Source organism: Talpa occidentalis, unplaced genomic scaffold (assembly GCF_014898055.3).
Source record: "Talpa occidentalis isolate TD23 unplaced genomic scaffold, MPIMG_talOcc4v2.1 talOcc4.14, whole genome shotgun sequence".
NCBI classification, from domain to species: Eukaryota; Metazoa; Chordata; class Mammalia; order Eulipotyphla; family Talpidae; genus Talpa; species Talpa occidentalis.
In genome coordinates this window covers 68067848-68090285 of record NW_023601433.1, presented here as the reverse complement: position 1 = coordinate 68090285, position 22438 = coordinate 68067848, and the positions used below count along the sequence as shown (strand labels likewise).

General features: G+C 41.1%; 1 protein-coding gene across 1 annotated transcript in view; it reads left to right on the top strand.

Moving 5' to 3' along the window:
• PIP4K2A (phosphatidylinositol-5-phosphate 4-kinase type 2 alpha) overlaps window positions 1-22438 on the top strand; it is a 142245-nt gene that overhangs the window by 117103 nt on the left and 2704 nt on the right. The window contains exons 7-9 of the mRNA XM_037510703.1: window positions 12824-12937; window positions 20292-20532; window positions 21823-21926. Coding sequence (XP_037366600.1) covers window positions 12824-12937; window positions 20292-20532; window positions 21823-21926 — 459 coding nt within the window. The remainder of the gene's footprint in view (window positions 1-12823; window positions 12938-20291; window positions 20533-21822; window positions 21927-22438) is intronic.

Sequence of the window (22438 nt, the reverse complement as noted above, 5' to 3'; positions counted from 1 at the left end):
GCAGTGATCAATGGCAGAACAGAAGCTAGACTTCAGGGAGTTAAGCAGTGAGAGAGAGGCATCCCTGGTGGTGCAAGGGGTTAAGTCGCAGCACTATGAAGCTATCAGCAGCCACTGCACCACAAGTTCGATCCCCAGCCAGGGAGCTGATCAACACGGCACAGCAGACCTCTCCTGTCTCGCCCGCTGCTTCCCCTCAGCAGTGTATTTCAGTCAATCTGCCTGTTCTGCTCCCCACTCTGTCTCTGGTGAATCCTCTCACCCCTGCACCTCTAGCCTACACCCCAGTTCTTGTATGCATAAATAAATCTTTAAAAAAGCGAGAGAGAGGAAAAAGAACCCGGTGCATACTTGTTATTTAATCATCTCAGGCTGGGTGGGTTCACCATCAGTTCTAACAGTTTAAAAGAGAACTTTGGAGGCCTTGGCATCATCTTCACAGGTTTTAACTGTAAGTAGGGGAAACCAGCCAGCAGGGAGACAGCAACTTAAGCGCCCCCCTCACCCTGAGTGATGCTGCCGTTTTATCACCTCCCTCCTAGGTTCACTTACACATGTACACACACCCATGCTCCAGGCATCCACAATCAGGCAGTGTGCCATGCCCACGCGCCTTCTGCATTAACACCATCAAGGCCACAGGTGATAGCCACAGTGGCTAGTAGCATAAAAAGCCTGATTAAATTCATTTACCTTACAATACTTCTTTGAGAATTTGTATTTGTACTGTGCACTGGTGAAGATATTTTTACACTTCCAACCTCCATGTAAACCTATCACCCTGAAGACCACAGCTTCGTCTAAAAGAAGCAGAAACAAGGCCATGTTACTGATTAAACGTCTCTTCCAGGCGCCCAAGACCCAAACGCGTATTTTAGTCCATGAATGACTCAAAGGCTTAGTATCATTGGGATATTCTCCTAGGGAAAAACATCTGGATTGTTTAAAGGCCACACAGCCTTTTGAGCATTGTAGTAAGAAGTCAGCCCGTGAGTTAGGAGCCGTGGATGGGATCTGCCGCTCCAGTCTGTTGCTCTGTTTTACGTCATTCACAGGTCCCTGGAGGTAACTGCTAGCAGCCTTTTCCCCTCTCTGTTCGTTTTATTTCCTTAGTCACCAGAGTTTGGTTTGCTCTGACAACCAAAGCCAGGAAAGACAGGTACAGCTAATAGCGTGGCCGCAGCTGCTAATTAAGTCATAATATGAGGACACTGTGTGAAGGAAAACCACAAATACTTGGCATTGTCGTATCTGTAATGTTTCTTTGGAAGCAGAACATTCAGTTACTTATTTGAATTGCTTGTAGAACCATATACTTTACAAGGACCCATGGCATTCACCACAGTTCCACTGCCAGCCCCCCCAAAAATGTTCAGCCCCTTTATTAGTGTAGATTTCTATGAAAAGACCTAGATTATAAAATTTGTTTAGCAGAAACTCACTTTTCTGAGGATTCCAGTAAGATGTTTTATCCCGCATTGAGTGTATGCCAGTTGTTCCTCAAAACATTTCCCTTGGAGGTGGCCTTAAAGAAGGCAGAGATGGAAGAACCCCAAGAGATCAGAGTCCAGTGTCTCCACCACACACAAAACAGAGTTGAGGCCAAGAAACTTAAATTCCAATGCACCATCACACAGTGGCAGAGGCAAACCTTACCTACTCTGGTGTGTATTTTTTTTTATATTAATCTTGATATATTGGGAATTATAAAGGTAAATAATTACTAATATCTGTTCAGTGCATACTATATTGCCAGGCACTTTTAAATATTACATGAATATGGTCATATAATTCTTACAGCCACCTTATGGATGGGTGCTGTTATTACTTCCTTTGAGTCAATGAAGTTACTCAATAGCCAGATTCAGTAACTCCTCTAATGAACCACGCTTAGGAAGTGACAAAGCCAGATTCCTAGACCAGAGCTCACATTTCTGATTACTGTGCTGTAATTCCTTCTTCAGTGTTTGGAATCACTGTCCTTTTTTTAAAAAAAGGACATATTAACTAAAATTCATACTAGCCCCATGACATGGGAAAGAACAAGGAAACATTGACTGCATTGACAGAAGCATTGTTTTGGAGTTAAAAATGTGGTACTAAAGCAATTTATTCTGAGCCTTGATATAAATATTTTAAAAAGTAGTGAAATAGTTTGATTTTATACTACTGCTGGCAAATTTTTCCTCCATTTGAGAGTTCCAGCACTTTTGCAAATAAGTCTGCATCACCGCAGCTTACACTTTAATGTAAATGCCAGAATTGTCTGCACTATTGCACCAAGGAAGAACGCCTGGGCTTGGGATTAGTGACAGCTTTTCTTCCAGACAGTATGGCTATGAAAAGCCACCCACATGCCCTTCTAAATTATAAGGTAGTGGATAAGAGGCAATAGTTTGAAGATATGGAAACTAATGGTAAGTAAAATCACTCATTGATGAAGACTGTGCGTTGACAATAGGACATCACGTCTCTCTGATATAGCAGTTTGTTTATAATTAGCAACACTTGAGATAATGTTTACTAAAATATAATGCATCAATAATAGATGAAATGTATTAATGGAGCTGAATTATTAAAAAAATACTAAGTTTTTCTGAGTTCTAAGAAATTTCTCTGCTTTCCCTTTTCTGCCAATTTCCAGGTTCTTTCCATCATCTGTTAATAAATTTCACTCCTCCCAAAAGCGTGCTACTCTTTGTCATCACAAATAAAACTTTACATGTTATCAAAATAATCATTCTTATCTAGAAAAGGCAAAATATTTATTTTCTATATTTTGGCCTTTTATCAATGAAACCAAGTGTGAGAAAGAATATTCATTTCATTGCTCTCCTGTGATATTCTCTATAAAATCATAATCATAATGCAAAGAATGAATTTCCTAGAGAATCTCCATTGATAAGTATTAATGAGTCATCTGAATTCTTAGTTTTTAATTTAGTTTTAATTTCTCATGCTTTTAACTTCTTGATGACAAGTTTTAAAACTGTTATTTCAGATAGTGATGTGGGTGCAGACAAATCCCATCCTGTAGGTTTCAGCTTGCCATATAATTAGTGTGATTTGCATTATTATAATAACGAAGATGGAACTGAAGGAAATAAAGAAGTTATATTCCAACAATAATGGAATCGCTTTCATGGCAACAAGTATAAGAACATGCAAGTACAGATGCCTTAAAATTTCAAAAAGCAGAGGAGTGCTTTTTTTTTTTTTTAAACTGCTGTCAAATTCTGACAGCTGCTATGACTTGTTTTATTCTTTAATTCTTTCCTTTTTAGTGGAAGGGCATCTTCCATTCATGGCTCCAGCAGTTTAGCCTCCTCTAAATGAGACAGAGAAATGCGAATCTCCCTGGTGGTCGATCTTTTCACAGCTGCACTGCAATTCCAGTGTGACATCAAATTAGTAATTATAGCTGAGCGGACTGCTTTTTACAAATGACAGTCTTAGCATGCTGCCAGCAAGCAAGCTACTCAGCATGGGCTCTGGGAAGTAAAAGAAAACATAACTGGACTCACTTGATTTCTAGGGGATTTGACCTGACTCTTTAAAAAGCCCATGTTCTTGAGTGAGAGTCCTGGGGTTTACACAACTATGCATTTTGTTCATCGTTCTGCACATTTCTTCTTAAAACTCATGTCTGATTTTATTAGGGAAAGTAAAGCCTGTCTAATGGAGTCATAGGGTCACAATAAGAAGATTTCTTTTAACATATAACCTTTTCCCTGGAACCCATTTGAAAGAAAACAGCTGCCCTGCAATTGACATTTGTATAACTATATTGCCAATAATCATTGTTGACACTTTGATAATGGGCCACAAAAAGCTGCCTTGTCGATTCTTAGGCATTGTGAATTGCACCCACAATTAAGTGGCTGTCACCATCTCTGACATTTTACCTATTTGGACTGAAGGTTCAGGAGGATTCATCATTAATACCCTCACATCTAAAAATGCTTTTCTAAACCACTTTTTGGCATTTCTCTTGTGATCTTTAAGTTGTAACAAATTACAATTAATTGCTACATCTATCTGGTTATTCAGGCTGCAGTTAAAGGAAAGTTAAACAAAGATGGCAAACTCAGAGCCCAGGATATAAAGGCACAGCAATGTGTTCTTTTAGGAACCTCTCTTTGGCTATCAGTTAAAAAGTGCTTCCTTTCCCGCTGTCAGTGGTTGATCCCTTAAAGGGAGATTGCCACGGTTTTTAGGCCCTAAACTCAGCTGTTTTAACCTTCCTCTGTAAATTTCCTTTTCTCCCAAGACGAAAGTGAATCATTCCTCTGCAGACCAATGTTAGGAACACCTACCCAAGTGGAGGACAGTTTCCTGTCCTGATAAAAGAGCCTGTATCTCTCAAACCTCATGTTAAAATTAGCACCAGTGACATCTGCCTCTTGACTTGGAGATCTTTTGTAAAAGCAAGGAAGAGGGGTGAGAGAAGCTAACTCCCTGCCCTCATTCTGCCTTTAATGGAAGTTTGGGGTTAAGTCCTTTGACTTTGTTCTCATTTGTAAAATTAAAGGATTTGATCCTACCATCCATTCTCATACTTTAGTGTTCGTAAAGATATCTTGTTTCAAATGAAGCCTCCTGCAGAGGTACCTTTCAGCATTTGCACCTTACTTTAAGAAGTCCTGAACTTGACAACCACTAAAATTCGGTCTGTTTTTGATTTGGGTTAAGGTGATTGCTATTACTCATGGAAAAAAATGTTCTGAACCATCATATCAGCAGATGTCTGAGCAAGCCTTGAGAACCTTGTAATGTAAACCAGAGGGGTTATTGTGGAAAATGGAGTTTTTAAGATTAAATTCATCTGGAATTTTTCCTGGCTGGTAAGAGTGACTTGTGAAAAAGACAAGAGCACATCTCCCAGATGACAACATTGAAGTCCTCAAGTCAGTCTGGTTTATGGAGGTATAGAAACATCCCATTGCCATAGATTAATTTTTATTTCACTGGAATGAACTCAACTTGCTGTATCCCAAGCACCCACAGATACAGAAATTTTTTTCAGACTGACAACTCTTATACTCTTGGTTTCATAAAGAGTTGGGGTAGTACATGGCCTGATTTAAGCCAAGGTGCTGCAGATAGTTATTAAAATAATAAAATGGCCATGTTCACTAGGTTAGTATTTTTCAGGAACTCTAAGACTTAGCAAACTTTTTTCTGACTTTGACTTTTTTTAGATTAGATTCTTAGATTACATAGACATCCATGCAACAGACTTCCCATCAGATTGTAACAAACCTATTTGTAGGACTTGCACGTAGCTTATACATAAACAGATTCAAAATAAAAATCTTGAAACTTTTATATCTAGATGCTGGTCACAAATGCATCCATTCTCAGTGAGGAGATTACAAGTTTTTAATGACCTGTTGGATCATTTCCCAAGTCATAAATTTGTGTAGATATTCCACTCATGCTGCTAAAGAAGGTTATTATATACACATTTTGCGAGAAGGTCACCTGTTATCTTTGTCCATATTCATTTATTTCCCTTTTCATGTATCAAATCTGTATCTTGCATGTTTTGAAAAGCAGAACTGATTTTATTATAAATCTCTAAAATCTCTTATGACCCCAAAATTGACACCACTTGTATGATATTATTTAATCAAATTCTCTTTATCCTAGCTCCAGTGTAAGGATTACCTAAAATTCTCTCCTTTATGAAAATAGTCCTGGAGTATATTTTCAGCCCCACAGACTTTGAGTTTTATGAAGTTTTTTTTGGCAATCTCAGTGAAAGGGGCTTTATTCTTTTTTTTTTTTTTACAAGTTTATTTCATTTAGGCGAACTTGAAATAACAAGTAAATCGGAAACATAAGCAGTACCTAACATGAGACAGTAATTAGTGCATAGTTTTACATTGTGTACCCAGAGCCTAGTGTCACCATACACCATCAAAGCAATACCAGACAGCAATCTTTAACATTAAGGCTTACAATTAGACTGTTTTTACATGGGTTGCCAAATGAGCACATGGAACAAAAATTCATTTTTTCCCCCTGAAATACAAGTCTTTTAATCACAGAGTACTATGTGATGTATTATCTTTTGCATTGAAACCTTCTGGTGCCAAAATCCTGTTTGCATTAGACACTCAAGTGTGACAGGAGTACATTTCATCTCCCTATTAAGTTCTATCCAGGCTAAAATAAGAACTTGGCTCTGTGTTATATATATTTTGGCTCTGTGCACTTTAAGTACATGTATTTTTAATTTTCCTATTGTCAATGACAACTTAAAATACAATAGACTTTTTGTGCAGTTTAATGTAGTAGTTGAATGATGATGGAGTCCAGTGTCATTATAGTTTGAGTTCTGTGTATTTGAAGTTACATTTTTGACTATAAGTACAGATTTTAAATATTTGGGAGTTTTTTAAGTGTTTGAGTTACCAAAAAGGTAGATATTTTAAATCTTGCTGAATTAAATTTCCAGCTTTACTAACCCTTAAAGTAGCCAATATTCCTAAACTCCATATATCAAATCACAGAATCTAAGGAAGTAAATCATATATAACTATATAAACATAAATTTTATACCTGTAAACTTAAATTTTATACCTGTAGGTTAATTTCCATTTGAAACAAAATCCTCTTGGTAAACATTTATTTCTGGTTTGGGTTTGGTTCTCAGAGGATCTGCAAAAGACTTTAGTAATTTGGAATTTTTGCCTTCTGGTAAAAGTATAAAATGATAAGTATTTTTATATTAGAAAGAAAATTTTAATGCCTTATTTTTTTTCTCTGATGGGAGGAATCAGAGTCTGTGGCTTCTTTGCCCTCCTGGAGTACACTGTTCTCTCTGGTCACTGCCTTCGTTCCCTGGTCTTTGTCTGCTAAACTGGCCACAGAGTCATGTTCTTCTATTCAAATGAGAGCTCTCATTGTAGCGGTTCATTCTGAATATTTTCTCCCTTTTTATCTCAAACCCCTGGCCAAATCTATCCATGGAGATAATATATATTGTTAGTTGAACCCTAGGAAATAATAAATTAATATTTACATTCAGAAGGTTTTCTATATGCAGCATCATGTCCATCTGTGTATAGTTATACATAAGTTATTTTGACCCATGAACAATATATATATACATATAAATCATATTTCTTACTATTAAAGAATAGAGACTTGATAATGGACAGCCTGTAATACTATGCTTTAAAAGAAACCAAACACTTTTCACCTAATAATATAGGTACTAAAAGAGGAAAAAATGTTTATAGTGAAAATTTTCTTTTTACAGCTCATAGCAAGTTAAATGTTCCCAATGAGTTCATTACTTTCTTGTATTTTGGTTATGTTTTTTGGCTGCTAAGAAAGAGTGCAGTGAATTTTTGTTTTAGATCAACGAAATAGCATTCTCTAATTACCCACCATTATAATGTACTGGCTGGGGAAACGAACCCAAGGAAAATAAAGGTGGGACAAGAGTCAAGAAATTTCTATATTTGGCCATATATAAAAGTATTTTTTTACTTCAAGAAGTTAACTTACTATTTTTTATTATTATATACATTGTCATTTGGGTTTCAGTTAGAAAGATTTTCAGCGACGTTTTCCTATTAGGGATAATGCTTACAGTGACTGTAGAGGTTTTTCTAGCCAGGAGAATTCACAGTCCAGGTGTGGATAGAGGGGCCAGAGCAGCAGAGGCAGGAGAAGAGTCTCCAGCCATGTACCCTCTGTGTTCCCAGGTGTCGGATACACTAAAATGTCATAATAATCTTGCACTTGTACCTGCTAGGTTTGTGTGCAGTGTCTTCAAAAAGTAAAGGCAGTAGATAGTCATGCGAGATGTTATTGCCTAATCTAAAAAATAGGGAAATTTTAAACATGGTTTAGCTTATGATATCCCAAGTTGAAAAAACCTGTTTTTTTTTTTTAATTCATTTTATTTTATTTATACAAGCTCTGGGTACAGTCAGAAGCGCGGGAGGGTGAGAGGGTTCACCAGAGCCAGAGTGGGGAGCAGAGCAGGCAGATTGACAAAATTCACTGCTGAGGGGAGCAGCGGGCAGCAGGAGAGGTCTGCGCGCCATGTGGGACCCTGGCCTGGCTGCCGGGGTTCGAACCAGTGCTGCAGAGGCTGCGGGCAGCTTCACAACCCAGCTCTTAGCTGCTGCGCCACCGGGGAGGCCCCAAAACCTGTTTCTTTAAAAAGAAAAAAACTATTTCTTTAAAAAGACTGATAAGTAGCAAGTACTTATTGCCAAGCACTGTACGTTTTGTGTCATTTCATTCACACACTAACCTTATCAGAAAGAGATGATTAATTGCCCATGATATAGTTATGGGAGCTGAGGATTGGACAGATTAAACAACTGGTCCAGAATTTCACAACATGGATAAAAATGTTAAATATGCCAACATAAATTTTTAATTGTACTCTGGATTCATCAGTGAAGAGCTTTCCGCTGGGAACACAAGTCAGACTTGAGAACATGATGAGAACAAATGATAACAAGTGTTTGTCATTGTCAATATGACTCAGCTTTTCACATGTATGAACTCATGTAATTATCACAACACTGTATTTTCTATCCACATTCAAAAAATTAGGAAACCTAGTCACAGAGAGGCTAAGTAACTTGCCCAAGTTTGCACAGCTCATAATTTATTGATGCTAAGATTTAACCCAGAGAGCCAGCACACAGTCTGTGCTTATAACCACATTCTTCAGTCTGTGTCCTAAGAAACCTGGACTATACTGAATCACCTGGGGCAGGCATCACCCAGCATGAAAGCATGAAGGATAGTCAGTAAGTTGTTATCCAAACAACAGAAGCAGGGGGGGCAGGAGGAGGGGTGTCTTTCTGCTTATGCCTTTGGCTATATGTGCACATATGTATGTCAAATTACGAGTAAAGAAATGTCTAACCCTCCCCCATGGAATTAGCTCATGCGAAAGGGAAAATAGCCTCTCCAGGTTAAGCTCTGCAGAGTGGGGTAGTCTACACTCCAGCCCCACCTGACCAGGGCAGGAACATCTTTGGGAAGCCCCCATGTGGGAGTCCCTGCCCTGGCTGGGCAGACTGGGGAGGGTGCTGTCAGAGAGCTGGTCCCTCCCCATGGCTTCTACTTGGTGTCACCTTCCAGCAAGTACTGGGTGTGGCACCTAAGAGTCACACTTGATGTCTCCCAATTTACAGGAAACTGGCCAGGAGAACCTAATTCAGAAATAAATACTTAACCTATTACCACTTCAGTAAGGTTGCTGACTGCTGGCTAGAAGCCACTCTGGGGAATCCACATTACACATTTCTGAGCGATTGTCTTTAGCCTGGGTGGTTTCCTCCCTCCTCTGGCTAGTTTTGCATTAAAGTGGAAAGTGTGTTAAGACAACCATTAAAAAAACAGACCCAGGGAATTTGAGGCTTTTAAAACTCCCCTACATGCAAATAATCCAGTATTTCAAGGCGAAGGGTAAAAACCCATTGATAACCACGGTTATTTCCCTGCTGCTCTCAAAGGTCATCTTTGTGGACAGTATTATACCAAGTGTCTATTAAGTTCATTCATTGATAGCATAATAGTTTTCCTCACTTTAAAAGAAATGATGTGTTTTTAATATAAATGTTGGTCCTATCAAAAGATGTATCAAAACTCTTTCACTAAACAATAAGTTTTTCTTGAAGATGAATCATTGTTGGGTGACTTCATCTTTTTCATATAGTTCTTAGGAGTAAAGAACCATTAGGGCCTCCCTGGTGCAAGGAGTTAAGTCTCAGCACTATGAAGCTATGCTCAGCCACTGCAGCATGAGTTCGATCTTCTGGCCAGGGAGCTACCTACATGGCACAGCAGACCTCTCCTGAGTCACCCACTGCTCCCCTCAGCAGTGTATTTCAATAGATCTGCCTGTTCGGCTTCCCACTCTGTCTCTGGTGAATCCTCTCACCTCTCTGCACCTCTGGCCTACACCCCAGTCCTTGTATGCATAAATAAATAAAATAAATATTTTAAAAAGAAAGAAAAGAGCAGTTAATTGAAGTTCCTTTTTATTAAAAAGCATTTTCTATGCAATCTCAATCTATAATACCTGTTTTAAATTCCAACGATTGAATGCCCACAGCAGTGATGATGATGATGATGATATTAATGATAACAAATGCCAATCACTTTAAACATCTCACACGGATTTCTGTTGAAATCTCAGCGCTCCCCAACCTTAGCAGAATGACCCCAGGCAGCCAGGGTCCCCATCTCATTATGGGAACTGGCTTACCAGTTCCACTTACCAAGACTATGAGAACTTAAATCAGGTAATCTCTCTAAATTCAGTTTCCTTTTCTGTGCAATGAGGATAACAGTAAAGGTTGAAGAGTAAATGGGAGGATGCATGTTAATTCATGCTCGTGTGTGCCTAGCATAGTCCCCAATATAGCTGCTGCTGTTTTCCCCATTCAGCACATAAGCACTTAGCCTGGAGAGATCCAGGACCCATCACTGGTCTCAGATTCATGTCTCCAAACCCCTGACCCTTCTGTGTGCTCTGCCTACCATGAACACTTGGGTTGCGCGGGGCGGGGGTAGGGGCGATTGTAGACTGGTATTGGATTCCTCTAACAGCTGCCCTGCTGGGGATCCACCATTGCCTCTTGATCCTTTCAGTAAGCCCTTAAGTCTTTTAACCAATCTGGTTGCCTGTTTTGAACTTGATCCAATCTAAATAAACCCATAGTACCTATGAAATTCACAAGTAAGCTTAGCAATACAGTACAGGGTGTTCAGAGTTTTATGAGGAAGGATTATGCTGTAGTTCTGTGGGGGTGAACCTGAAATGGCATCCATCTTCATTAAAGTGACTGGTATTACAGACACATGTCGAATGTGTCATCTACTGCCTTGTTTGTGCCCTGTCATTTCTGCCTTCAGGTTTCTCTCTCATACAAAAACACAAAATATCTCTCCCCCTCTTTTCTTACACATATAAAATTAGTTGCAGAGCTGAAGCATATATCTTAATCCTTAATGACCACACCACCATCCCCAATAGGTTGTCTGCTTGGAGAGTCACGATCCTTCTCTGTCTCTGTCTGTGTCTCCAGCTGGCTTCAACCTTTCTTCTAAGTCATTCCAATTTCTTCTCTTTCGCAGTGCTTCTGACTGCCCTCTGAATGAGTCTGTTAAACGTCACATCTTTTGTATTCACTGTGAAGCTTAATTATGTTTATATTGATAGCGATAGTTCTTAGACCCAATGTCTGGTGTAATTGACACACATTTAACCTGAATGTGCTGTCTTCACACTCAGCATTTTCCTTTGTATTATTGCACTATTTTTAAATTATTGATGACAAATATAGGGGATGAGTCTACCAGGCCCCTCCTTAGTTTTTGTGAAGAATGGCACTGCATTGTATTTCCTCAAGACTTTATGACTAGGCATAAAAATCCTACAAAGGAGGCCTCCCCTGCTGGTGCAGCGGTTGAGCTTGAGCGCTGGGTTGCGAGGCTGCCCGCAGCCTCTGCAGCGCCAGTTCTATCCCTGGCCACCAGCGAGGGTCCCACCAAAAAAAAAAAAAAAATCTTACAAAGGTCAACCTCCCCCTCAAGAATCACTAGCTGCACATTTCACAAACACACACTGCCCTGAAATCAGCTTTGGTGAGCAGAAAGCAGAGGGGGCAGGGTATCTTTGATTGTTCTTAAAGACTCCCAGAATGCAGGTTGCATAAGTTAAATAAAACAGTTCACATAATTTTGAAATCATATGCCTGTATTATCCCAGATACTATACCATAAATTAGATTTCTCTGCTTATGTGTCCATATTTCATACTTGTTCAGTATTTTCCACTGGTTGATGTAAGTGCAGCTCCGGTTGCCAGTTCCCAACCCTCTTCTTTGTACAGGGTTGAACTTCTCATCTTTTTTTTTTTTTTTTTTTTTTAAAGATTTATTTATTTATTTATACAAGCACTGGGTACAGTCAGAAGCACGGGAGGGTGAGAGAATTCACCAGAGCCAGAGCGGGGAGCAGAACAGACAGACCGACGAAACACACTGCTGAGGGGAGCAGCGGGTGCGGCAGGAGAGGTCAGCGCGCCATGTGGGACCCCCACAGGTGGCCGGGGATCAAACCGGCGCTGCAGAGGCTGCTGGCAGCTTCGCAGCCCAGCGCTCAACCGCTGCACCACCAGGGGAGGCCCTGAACTTCTCATCTTAATGTGTTTTATGTTAAAGAAAACATTTTCCTTTGACATTGTCCAAGTGAGAACAGAATTTCCCTCTTAGTACAATGGTCAACCAAAAGGCATGGAAGGGCAGATGGCTGACCTCTGGCTGCATCTTCTCCCTGAATCATATATTAGACATGATTATGGGTGGGACTCTTCTTGAGAAAGATAACATGTTATTTGTAATGTGAACCCAGCAAAGGCTACTCAGAAAGTGAAGTAGGGGTGGAGTTTTGTTGTACCAGTAAGATAATTGAGGGTTCCTAACAAGTAATTCTAAGAATATAAATTCTATAGTTAGAAGACCTTCTGTAAAAAAGTGAATCCAAGAAATAGGTTCATTCTTTCAAAACTCTGCATTGTGTTACAAAAGCCTCCTGCTGCTATAGAGTCTGTCTACCCTACTTTCCTAGTGGAGTGCTCCCAGCGGCCGTAGTTCACTGGCGCCCCCTAGCGGCAGCCAATCCACCTCACATTGGGTTGCCTTAAGACCCCTGCAGTCAACAGGGCAAATTCAATTTCCAGGGGTGGAAACTTAATCTCCAGGACTGGAAGGCAAACACATCTTTTAGATTTTATTCAGGCTTCTTTTTCATTCTTTTTCTCATTTTGTTTTAGGCCAAAGAACTGCCAACTTTAAAAGATAATGATTTCATCAATGAGGGCCAAAAGATTTATATTGATGACAACAAGAAGAAGGTGTTCCTGGAAAAACTGAAGAAGGATGTGGAGGTAAGAAAAATCAGTATAAATGAACGCCCCGTTGTTAAAGTGTCAACAGTGCTGGTTTTGAGGAGCTTTTGGAACCATCTATTTGAATCTGCAACCAAAGCCAACTATTTATTTCACCTTATCAAAATCAGATATAAACCGGTGTATCTCATATTATATGTTTAAAAAAGAAGAGCTCTGGTTCAGCAGCTCTGTGCTCTAGAAGACAAAACAAACAATGCCTGCTGTCTGCCGCTGGGTATCCATAATTAAAGCCCATTCAGACTAACTGCCCTTCCACAGCAAACAGAGTTGCGGTAGGAGGGAATGATTCATTCTGTCAAACAGCACAGCATTTCAAAAATGAATTTGAATGAGAGTTTTTTCCCTTCTAAACCGCATCTCAATGTTGGTAAACCCAGACTCAAGTCACTTTTAATGCTTTAATATTTCTACTAATTACCACAATATTAGTATCATCACGTCCACTGAGCCTGCCCTTCACCGGGGCAGCATGGGGGGTCACAGGGAAGGCTGGTGAGAAATAAAATGCTCTGTGGAAATGGGCTTTCAGGCCATAAGGAAGGAATTTGCTTTTGTTTGTTTTGTTTAAGATATACCTTCTCCTATCCTTTTGTTTGTTGCAAAGGTATTGTAGCTCTCCTATTGAACTTCATTATTTATTCCTTTTAGGAATAAATTCAGAAAATTAAGTTTGTTTCTGGAAATTTATTATGTTACAAGATAATGCCAAGAGAATTCTGTTTTTGACAGAATTCTTACTGAGCTAAGTTTTTCCTAGCTATTACTTTTGTTCGTTTGTATATGCTTTTTTGTTTGTTTTATTTTTACTTTGAAATCTGTTCTCCGTGTACCAATGCAGATCTGATATGTAGAGAAAGGCTTTGTGGAGAGATTCTTTCTCGTGTCATTAAACAAAAACAATTAAAATGACTTGAGCCAAAGAATGCGTGTCATGCATTAGACTGTATTCCCCAGGAGGGCAGAAGCAGCAGTACAATTTCCTTTGTAATCTTCTAATAGACTGATGAAGTCATTTCATAATTATTTTTAGTTTATATGTTAATTTGAATAAAAGATTTTACTTTTTGTTAAATTCAGTTTCAGGTGAACAGCATACTGATTCTGTATGTGCACATATTATAAAATTACCACGGTAAAGCTAGTTAACATCCATCACCACATGTTTTACAAGCAGTTTTTTCTTGTGACAAAAACTTTCAGGATCTACTATCTTAGCAACTTTCAGACATGCAATACTGTATTATAAACTGTAATCACCATGCTGTATATTATATTCTCAGGACTTACCAGTTTTGACCCCCCTCTCACATTATTTTAATCTACATGGTGTACCTAGAACCTAAATATTGGTTTCTTATGAAGGATGCAGCTGTCCACTTTTTTTTATAATGTAGATAGGAATGTTTGCTTTTATCATACAATATTTTTCTCCAGTCTTTCATTAATAATCATTTATTTTTCCTCAGCAAATCTTTGATCCTGAATAATTTTGTTTTAGCACTTATGGTAAATAAGTTAAATAACCTAAGGTTATTTGTGACTGCCAAAGAAATTGTTTTCATCTTTTTTTCTGTTGGCTATATATCGCTGTGATATTTAGACTCCGGAAATAATGTCACTGAAGCAGTTCAAATTTACAGTTGAATTACATAAGGATCCTCTTAGCTCTTTTGTTGTCTCTAATAATGCTGTTGATTAGAAGATTAGGATAGTGTAATCCCATACATGGCTCTTGTATGTAGCTGTTTTGTTGAAATGAAGACAGGGCATAAAGTGTTCTTTTATTAAAAAATATTCTTAATGGTTGATAAAAGTCTCTTTAGTTTTGAAATTCATGCAGAAGCATCATTAAACTTCTAAACAAGTAATTATAGTGAAGTAGCTTGACATCTGATCTTGGTAATGAGGCTAGAATTTAATCTAGTTTAGTTTTTTCATCAGTTCCATGCTTTTCTAATTTAGCTGGCTGGTTTGTTACTTGGAACACATTTTTTTTTTTTTGTGGTTTCTTTTCTGCTTAAAGCTTAAAGTAAAAGATGAGGTCCTTATAGCTCAATAATCTTTTTTCTTTTTTTGAAAAAATGAAAGAATTTTCATTTGAGAATCTAGCAATTTTTTCACTGGATTTAAGATCCTGTTCTATTTGTGTGCAGGGTACTTTAATAGATAGTTGCACATAGCTAAATTATGTGATCCCTTCCTTCCAAAATAAGTGCTGTATGGAGAGTGAAAATCACTATTGCCTTCTGACTGCTTATTGGCGACTCTAATCATGACCAGGGAGAATTGACACTGATTTCTCCTGTCACTGGCTCACACTGAGATCCAAAGTCACACAGGGCAAAGGTGCACTCTCCTCAGATGTCCAGGAGTGCCTTGTCTTAGGGCCTCCCTACTGTCACATTTGTGGTCCAACAATGTTGGAAATTGGTGAGAGGGGTGGGGTGGTAGGTGTATGCCTTCAGGCATGTGTGCTGGGGATGCTGGCACCCAACAATTAGGGAGCAGGTGGGTCCCAAGTGCTTCAATGTTCTCTTTTAATTCTTAAAACAATGCCTCAAGTATGAGTATCATTATTACTTATTCCAGTTTGAAAGAGGAGAAAACCAAGTCCAGTGTCACTATGTTACATTCTCAAAGACACACAGCTACTAAATTCAGACTGGGATTTCAGCTCATCGGCGACACATGCCTAAGTGTGCTGATATAACATGCAAATTTAAAATGTTTGTGAGAGCACAGTTCAGACTTTGTTTTCTAATAAATGCTCCAAAGGAGGATTATTATACCTTTCAACAAGTGGTAAAATCTAACTGTTAAATAGGACTGGTTGGAATTTTAATTCTCCATCACAGATGTGTTGGAAGGTAGGTGGAAATTCAGTAAGAACAAACGTGTTAATAAAATAGCAAGTAATGTTAATTTAAATCTGTTGTTAAGGAGAATTTATTAACTGCTCTTTTGCCGCATAATTTTCTGGAAGAGTTTGTGACAAGGTTTATAAAGATTTTGAGGAAGATACTAGCTCAGAGATTAGGCATAATGAGGAATTAATCAGATTAGGTGGGCTATTCTGAGGGAAAGAGAGGCAGATCAAAGGTCTGGCAGGTAATTAGTTACTAAGAAGCCAAAAGCAGGAGACCTAACAATTATAAAGATTTAAAAATCTTTGTGCTTTGAAATCTTACGTACTTAAGAAAAAAAATCAATAAATTTAGTCAGCAGCTTAAAGGGATGAATAGAAAAAGAAGCAAGTGTGTATTAAATTCTTAACATGGGCTGGAGGCAAACATAAGAGGGGCCCTTGACCCGCTTTTTTCTCCTCTAAATCCAGAAGCTTCAAGTCTACAGTTTGGTGATACCCAATAGGAATTTTCTCTAACAAGAATCTTGGCTTCACTACAATACCTCAGTTCACTCTGCTTCAGAAGAGATTTAAAATAAAGTCTGTGAAGATAAAAACTAGAACAGCAACAGCCTTTTCCACACATTTTCCCTCCTGGCCCACCTAATAGGAACCCTCTCCCAAGTTTCAATTGCATATTTGATGCAAGAAGACCTTTTCCCATAATCACGACTCCATGGACAATCATCGTAATGGCTATCATTGTCACATACGTCACTGTTCATTTCCTCCTCTACGTTATTTCTCCCTGCACCCTGTGGGGTGTGTTATCCCATTTTGAGTTAGAGTGATTGAGCCTCAGAGAGGTGGGCTCATTGTCAAGATCTGGAATGAGTGAGTGAGAAAATATAAAATATATCTCCCATCTGACTCCAAAAACTATACCTTCTTTTTTTTAATTGTCTGATACTTTAATTAAAGAAGAATAAATGGGTTACCCTTTGCCTCAAAACCTGGATTCTTAACCACTGGCTGTCCTTGGTCTTTTCCATTTCTAGTTTGGTCTCACAGATTTGAGAATGTAATTCTCAGATGGGACTGCAGTTGGTCTCCTCAGTCTCTTTGGGTATATCAGAATAGCTTCTTAGCTACAGATGCAGTTTTGATTTCACTGATGGTTCGCGGTAGTGCTGGGAGCTGGCTATACTTTTCTATATCAGATGCAAACATTTCCTTATTGGAAGAGGAGCGTAATCATCAGTCTAACTGGGCAGAGTGACAGAACCAGAAAAGGCAGGCAGGAACAGGGTTTAAGACACCCCAGAGATGGATGGCCAACTGTAGGGTAAAGAAAATATCAGGCTTTTCTGCCCTTCCGCCATCAGGATAGATGATGGATCCTTGTCCTGAATGCATGCCTGATGGTGGGCATCTGGAATAGGGTGTGGGCATAGGTAGATGGGATTCAGCTGAGCTAAGACTGTGCTTTTAAGGGCGGCGTCACGGGGGGACGCCAGCAGCCCCAGCCAGCAGCAGCAGAACCTGAAGGAGAAGCCGAAGCAGAAGCAGAGAACGCCAGAGAGCCCAAATAGAGTGAAGACTTGCTGGGGGCTGGGAGGCCTGCCAGCCTCCCAGCCCCCCAGCCAGCACCCCTGCCTGCCATATGCCTGGTGAACCCCTAATAAAAAACCTGCAAAACTACTGAGAACTCTGACTCCTCCTTTACCCGGTCTGCATGGGATCAGAAAACCTGCACCGTGTCCAGTCCTGACCTTACAATTGGCGTATGTCGGCAAGATCCATGCAGACGGGTATTGGAGCCCTCCGAAGACCTGGAGGGACTAAGGAGAACAGACTTTGCCTGTGACGACGCTGGAGGCACCATGGCGGTATAGAAGATGGATACGTCCACGAGCTACAGGATGAGACCTGGCGTGAAGGAGATGCCCGAAAGGACCAGCCAACGACACCGGAAATGACCAGCCAACGACACCGGATAGGACCAGCCAACGACACCGGAAAGGACCAGCCAATGACCCCTGAGGCAGCAGGCCATTGCTGAAGCAGGGAGAGGCCAATGGACTGATAGACTGATTAACTGATGATTTTGGACTGACAATCCCGCCAGAAGGCGGAGGACCTTAGCAGGTTATGTTTATTTTTTGAGAATCTGGGGGTGGCCAGTGGGCCTAGATGGCCAAAAGCAGCCTGTGTATGCCCAGTGGCCAGGTGGAGGAGAAAAGCCAACTAAGGTGGCAAAAGCTGGTACTGATGCTAAGTTGAGAAGCCCTAAAGCGGCTGTTAAGCAGCCTGGGTATGCTGAAGCCCTGTGAGTCTCGTAAAATCACCTATGGGTGATGCCCTGCTCATTCTTGAGTGAGGGTGAGGAGCTGAGGAGCCCGTCCTTGGGGGACGGGTGGGGAATGTGGCTTGGGGTGGAGCCCAAGCCAAATGCAAAGTTTGGATCCCCAACCCATGTGCTTGTGCAGTGGGTTGGCTTGAGAGCAGGGGTCTGTGAGTCGCATGGGTGGCCATGAAGGCCGAGTGTTGGAGCGACTGCAGACAGAAACCCTGAGGGTTGGCGATTACCCCCAACAGAATAAAATTGCCAATCCCAGAGCTAGTGCATCCTGGGGGTGGATGCTGTGTGTGCCTTGTGCCGAGACTACAGCCAGAGAAGGCCAGGAAGCCTGACGGCTCCTGGTGTGTTATAGCAGATACCGTGTGTGATTTCCCCTCCCTCGTATGAGCAGTGCCTTCGGCAGCAGATTTGGTGGCTCATCTGCTGGTACCAATAATTGTCTTTTGCACTTGGTTGGTGCCCTGCCTGGACTTATTTGTGTTCTGTTGTATTTTGTTATGTTGTATTTTGTTATTTGATGTATTTGCTTTTGTGGGCCATGGCTGCATTGTTTGTTTGCTTAGAAAATTGTGTATATATGTATAGACTGTATGGCAGAAAACCCTGAGGGGGTGGACTGTAGGGTAAAGAAAATATCAGGCTTTTCTGCCCTTCCGCCATCAGGATAGATGATGGATCCTTGTCCTGAATGCATGCCTGATGGTGGGCATCTGGAATAGGGTGTGGGCATAGGTAGATGGGATTCAGCTGAGCTAAGACTGTGCTTTTAAGGGCGGCGTCACGGGGGGACGCCAGCAGCCCCAGCCAGCAGCAGCAGAACCTGAAGGAGAAGCCGAAGCAGAAGCAGAGAACGCCAGAGAGCCCAAATAGAGTGAAGACTTGCTGGGGGCTGGGAGGCCTGCCAGCCTCCCAGCCCCCCAGCCAGCACCCCTGCCTGCCATATGCCTGGTGAACCCCAAATAAAAAACCTGCAAAACTACTGAGAACTCTGACTCCTCCTTTACCCGGTCTGCATGGGATCAGAAAACCTGCACTGTATCCAGTCCTGCCCCTTACACCAACCTTTCCAAGCCCCGAGGCCGTGTTAGAATTTGTTTCTGCCCTTGAAGAAATGAGACACCCTTGAAAGGTCTTAAGCAGGGGCAGGACAGGGTCAAATTTGGGCACCATCTTGGTCTGTGAGCCCAGGGTCAGAGTGGCACTGGAGCCTGTGCAGAGGCAACCAGCTGGGAATAGGGAACTATTTAGTTGCAGACAACAGATGGGCTGCCACATTTTGCCCTCAACAATACCATCCACATTTTAATTGATCAATCAGAATATTATACCTAAGATCATGTGTCCGGGTACATCAACTGAAAAACAGGGAGAGGGGAAAAAAATCACAACAAAAGGTCAAAAAAGAGCTTGGCAGACAGGAGTAGCCAAATCTATAGCTCAGCCTTGCCCCCAACCCCAGCATTCTAGCAGGAGAGGGAGGGCGAGCGGGAGTTCTGGGCCCTTGCTACCCCACGGAAGGCAGCCACCCTCAGCGCATGTGGTCTCCCGGCCTCCATCAGAAGGGAGCCTGTCCGGGACAGGAAGTCTGCATTATTGGCCAGAACGCCGACACAGGCATTTGCTGGTCAGTGGGGACTTTGGGGCTTTTAATTATTTGTGACAAACTGCTTAATAATCTTAATAATCTTAATAATCTCCGCAGTGAGTGTGCTGAATTTCAGCATGCTTTCACAAGCTGCCCCGAGAGTGTGCTGGAAGCCACTGGGAGGTCCCTGCTTTTCCCCACTAGCCTGTCTTGATAGTTGAGAGAAACTTTCTCTTCCCTCCCCCAGATCTTTCTTGTCAGTCATGCTATCTGCAATTTGGTGTAATTCAATTTTGATGTAAAAAATGCATGCCTCTCGGCTTCCAGCTTGGCTTTTCAGGGAAAATAATACCAGCTCTGAGCCGGCCCCTCGAGTGAGGCTCCGTCCTGGGACCTCGAGCACATCATACACCAGGCTCCTTGATTCTGCTGCCTCTGAGCTCACAGCCTCCCCCCAACATGCATTTTTCTGAGCTTGTTTCTTTAAATCTGGGGTTTGTTTAAGGCATTACTGACCATGTAGTCTCCTGCCCCGCAGTTTCTGGCCCAGCTGAAGCTCATGGACTACAGCCTGCTGGTGGGAATCCACGACGTGGAGAGGGCGGAGCAGGAAGAGGTGGAGTGTGACGAGGACGGAGAGGACGAGGGGGAGAGTGATGGCACCCACCCTGTGGGGACCCCCCCGGACAGTCCTGGAAATACACTGAACAGCTCACCACCCTTGGCTCCAGGGGAGTTCGATCCCAGCATTGATGTTTATGGAATTAAATGCCATGAAAGTAAGCTGAGTTATTATCCATGCTTTTCACCTGGTTTGCTTTTTGTATTATTATCTACCAGAACCAGAACCCCCATTAAAAATCATGCTGCCCTGAAAGACTCACTCTCCAGAGTCCTAAAAAATTGACTTGGGCCAGAGTATGTTAAAGGTCCTGAAAGGTGGTATGATGGGGCTCTTAAATTTGGTGATGTTGAGGGTATAGTGTGACAGGTGGGAAACTATTTTACATGGTCAACACACCCATGCAGACACTTCTATTAACATAAGTAAGATATAGTAGAGATGTTTTAAAGGTTTTTTTCTTAGTTATCTCTCTTTTACATGAATCGAAAGCATCATGAGTCGGTCCTGAGCTGGGACCTACGTGGTCCAGCCTGCACCTCCTGCATCTTCCTGCAGGGCAGGCAGTTCATCACTAACATCCCTTTCCTTATCAGGTGCACAGAGCTGGCGCAGGGTGTGGGGTGAATTTCTGCTCCCAGCCCCACTAAGGGGCTGTCACCCCCATCTCTAAGAGTGGGAATAAGCCTCATCCTCACTATCTGGGTGATTGGATCTTTGGAGGGATATTATATTCTATCATAGCTACTTGTACATGAAAAAATGTTTTGTGGATTTGATAAAAGCAGATCTCTTTTTGAGTAATAAAAATTGTAACTCATCATAGTTTTTTAAAAAATCTCCAATGATATATCCATCAAGTGAGTTTAAGTTTTGATTTCACTCACCAAAATTTGTTGTTCAACACAGAAAATTAGATACAGCCAAATGTACTTTTCTTATTCATAATCGAAACATATTTGTGGAAATATGTAGGTGATAGATATCATAGAGGATAGGTGCTACGTCCAGCTCTGATTTTAGATCCAGTGAAAATTCTGAAGTTACAGATAATGATAGAAAAGGATTAAGGAGCATAATTCTACTGGCTTTGTTACAAATTTTAAAAATAAGATTTTTTTTTTTTACACAAAAGCAATATACAGAAGTTAAAGAAAATGAAGATTAGCAAAAAATAAAAAATATGCTCACCCTTAGATCTCTGCTGCCGACATCCTGGGGTAATATGTAATATCCTCTTTAAAAAAACTTTTTACATTGACAGAATGTGGTTCAGAGAGTTAGCCTGATGGGAATGTGTAGGAACTGCATGGGCTCCTGTCCTCTTAGTTTCCCAGCTCAACCCTCGTCCTCAGAATCCCTCAGTCCCAGCCCAGCATCTGCCTCCCTCAGCCTCGTGTACCTTGCCAGGTATTGTGCTACAATCATTGCTCTCATCTCTTTGCAGACTCGCCTAGGAAAGAGGTGTACTTTATGGCAATTATTGACATTCTGACTCATTATGATGCAAAAAAGAAAGCTGCCCATGCTGCAAAAACTGTTAAACATGGCGTAAGTATCCCTGGTCCCTAAAGCTCAGAGCTGCCCCCTCCCCTCTGAGAGGCTCAACCTCCTTTGGAGGTTCTGGTTCCCTGCAGGGGGGTCATGTTCAGAGAGCAAGACCCCCAGCCAGCAAATGATACCACCCTCACACCTGCTTCCCTGGCTCTGGGCAAGTTGCTATAAACTTGATCTTGGTTCTTTTTACACACTGGGGATATAAATAGACATGTGCATCATTAGAATTTTATACAACTTCTTCGTGTTTCAGAGATAAGAGAACTGAAGGCAGTTAAGTGTTCTGAAGGACTATTCTCTGCTTCAGACACTTCCAAAATGTTCTGCATTTTATTTTCTTACAGTGAATTGCATTTTCTTTATTGAGGTTTCGTTCACTTACAGCAGTCTATGATTCAGAGATATAGGGCCACCATAATCTGCTATTACAGAAGTCTTTTGAGTGCAAGATCAAAGTTTAATAATAGGAATTCCTCACCATTATTGTGCTTGCTCAGAATTATCCC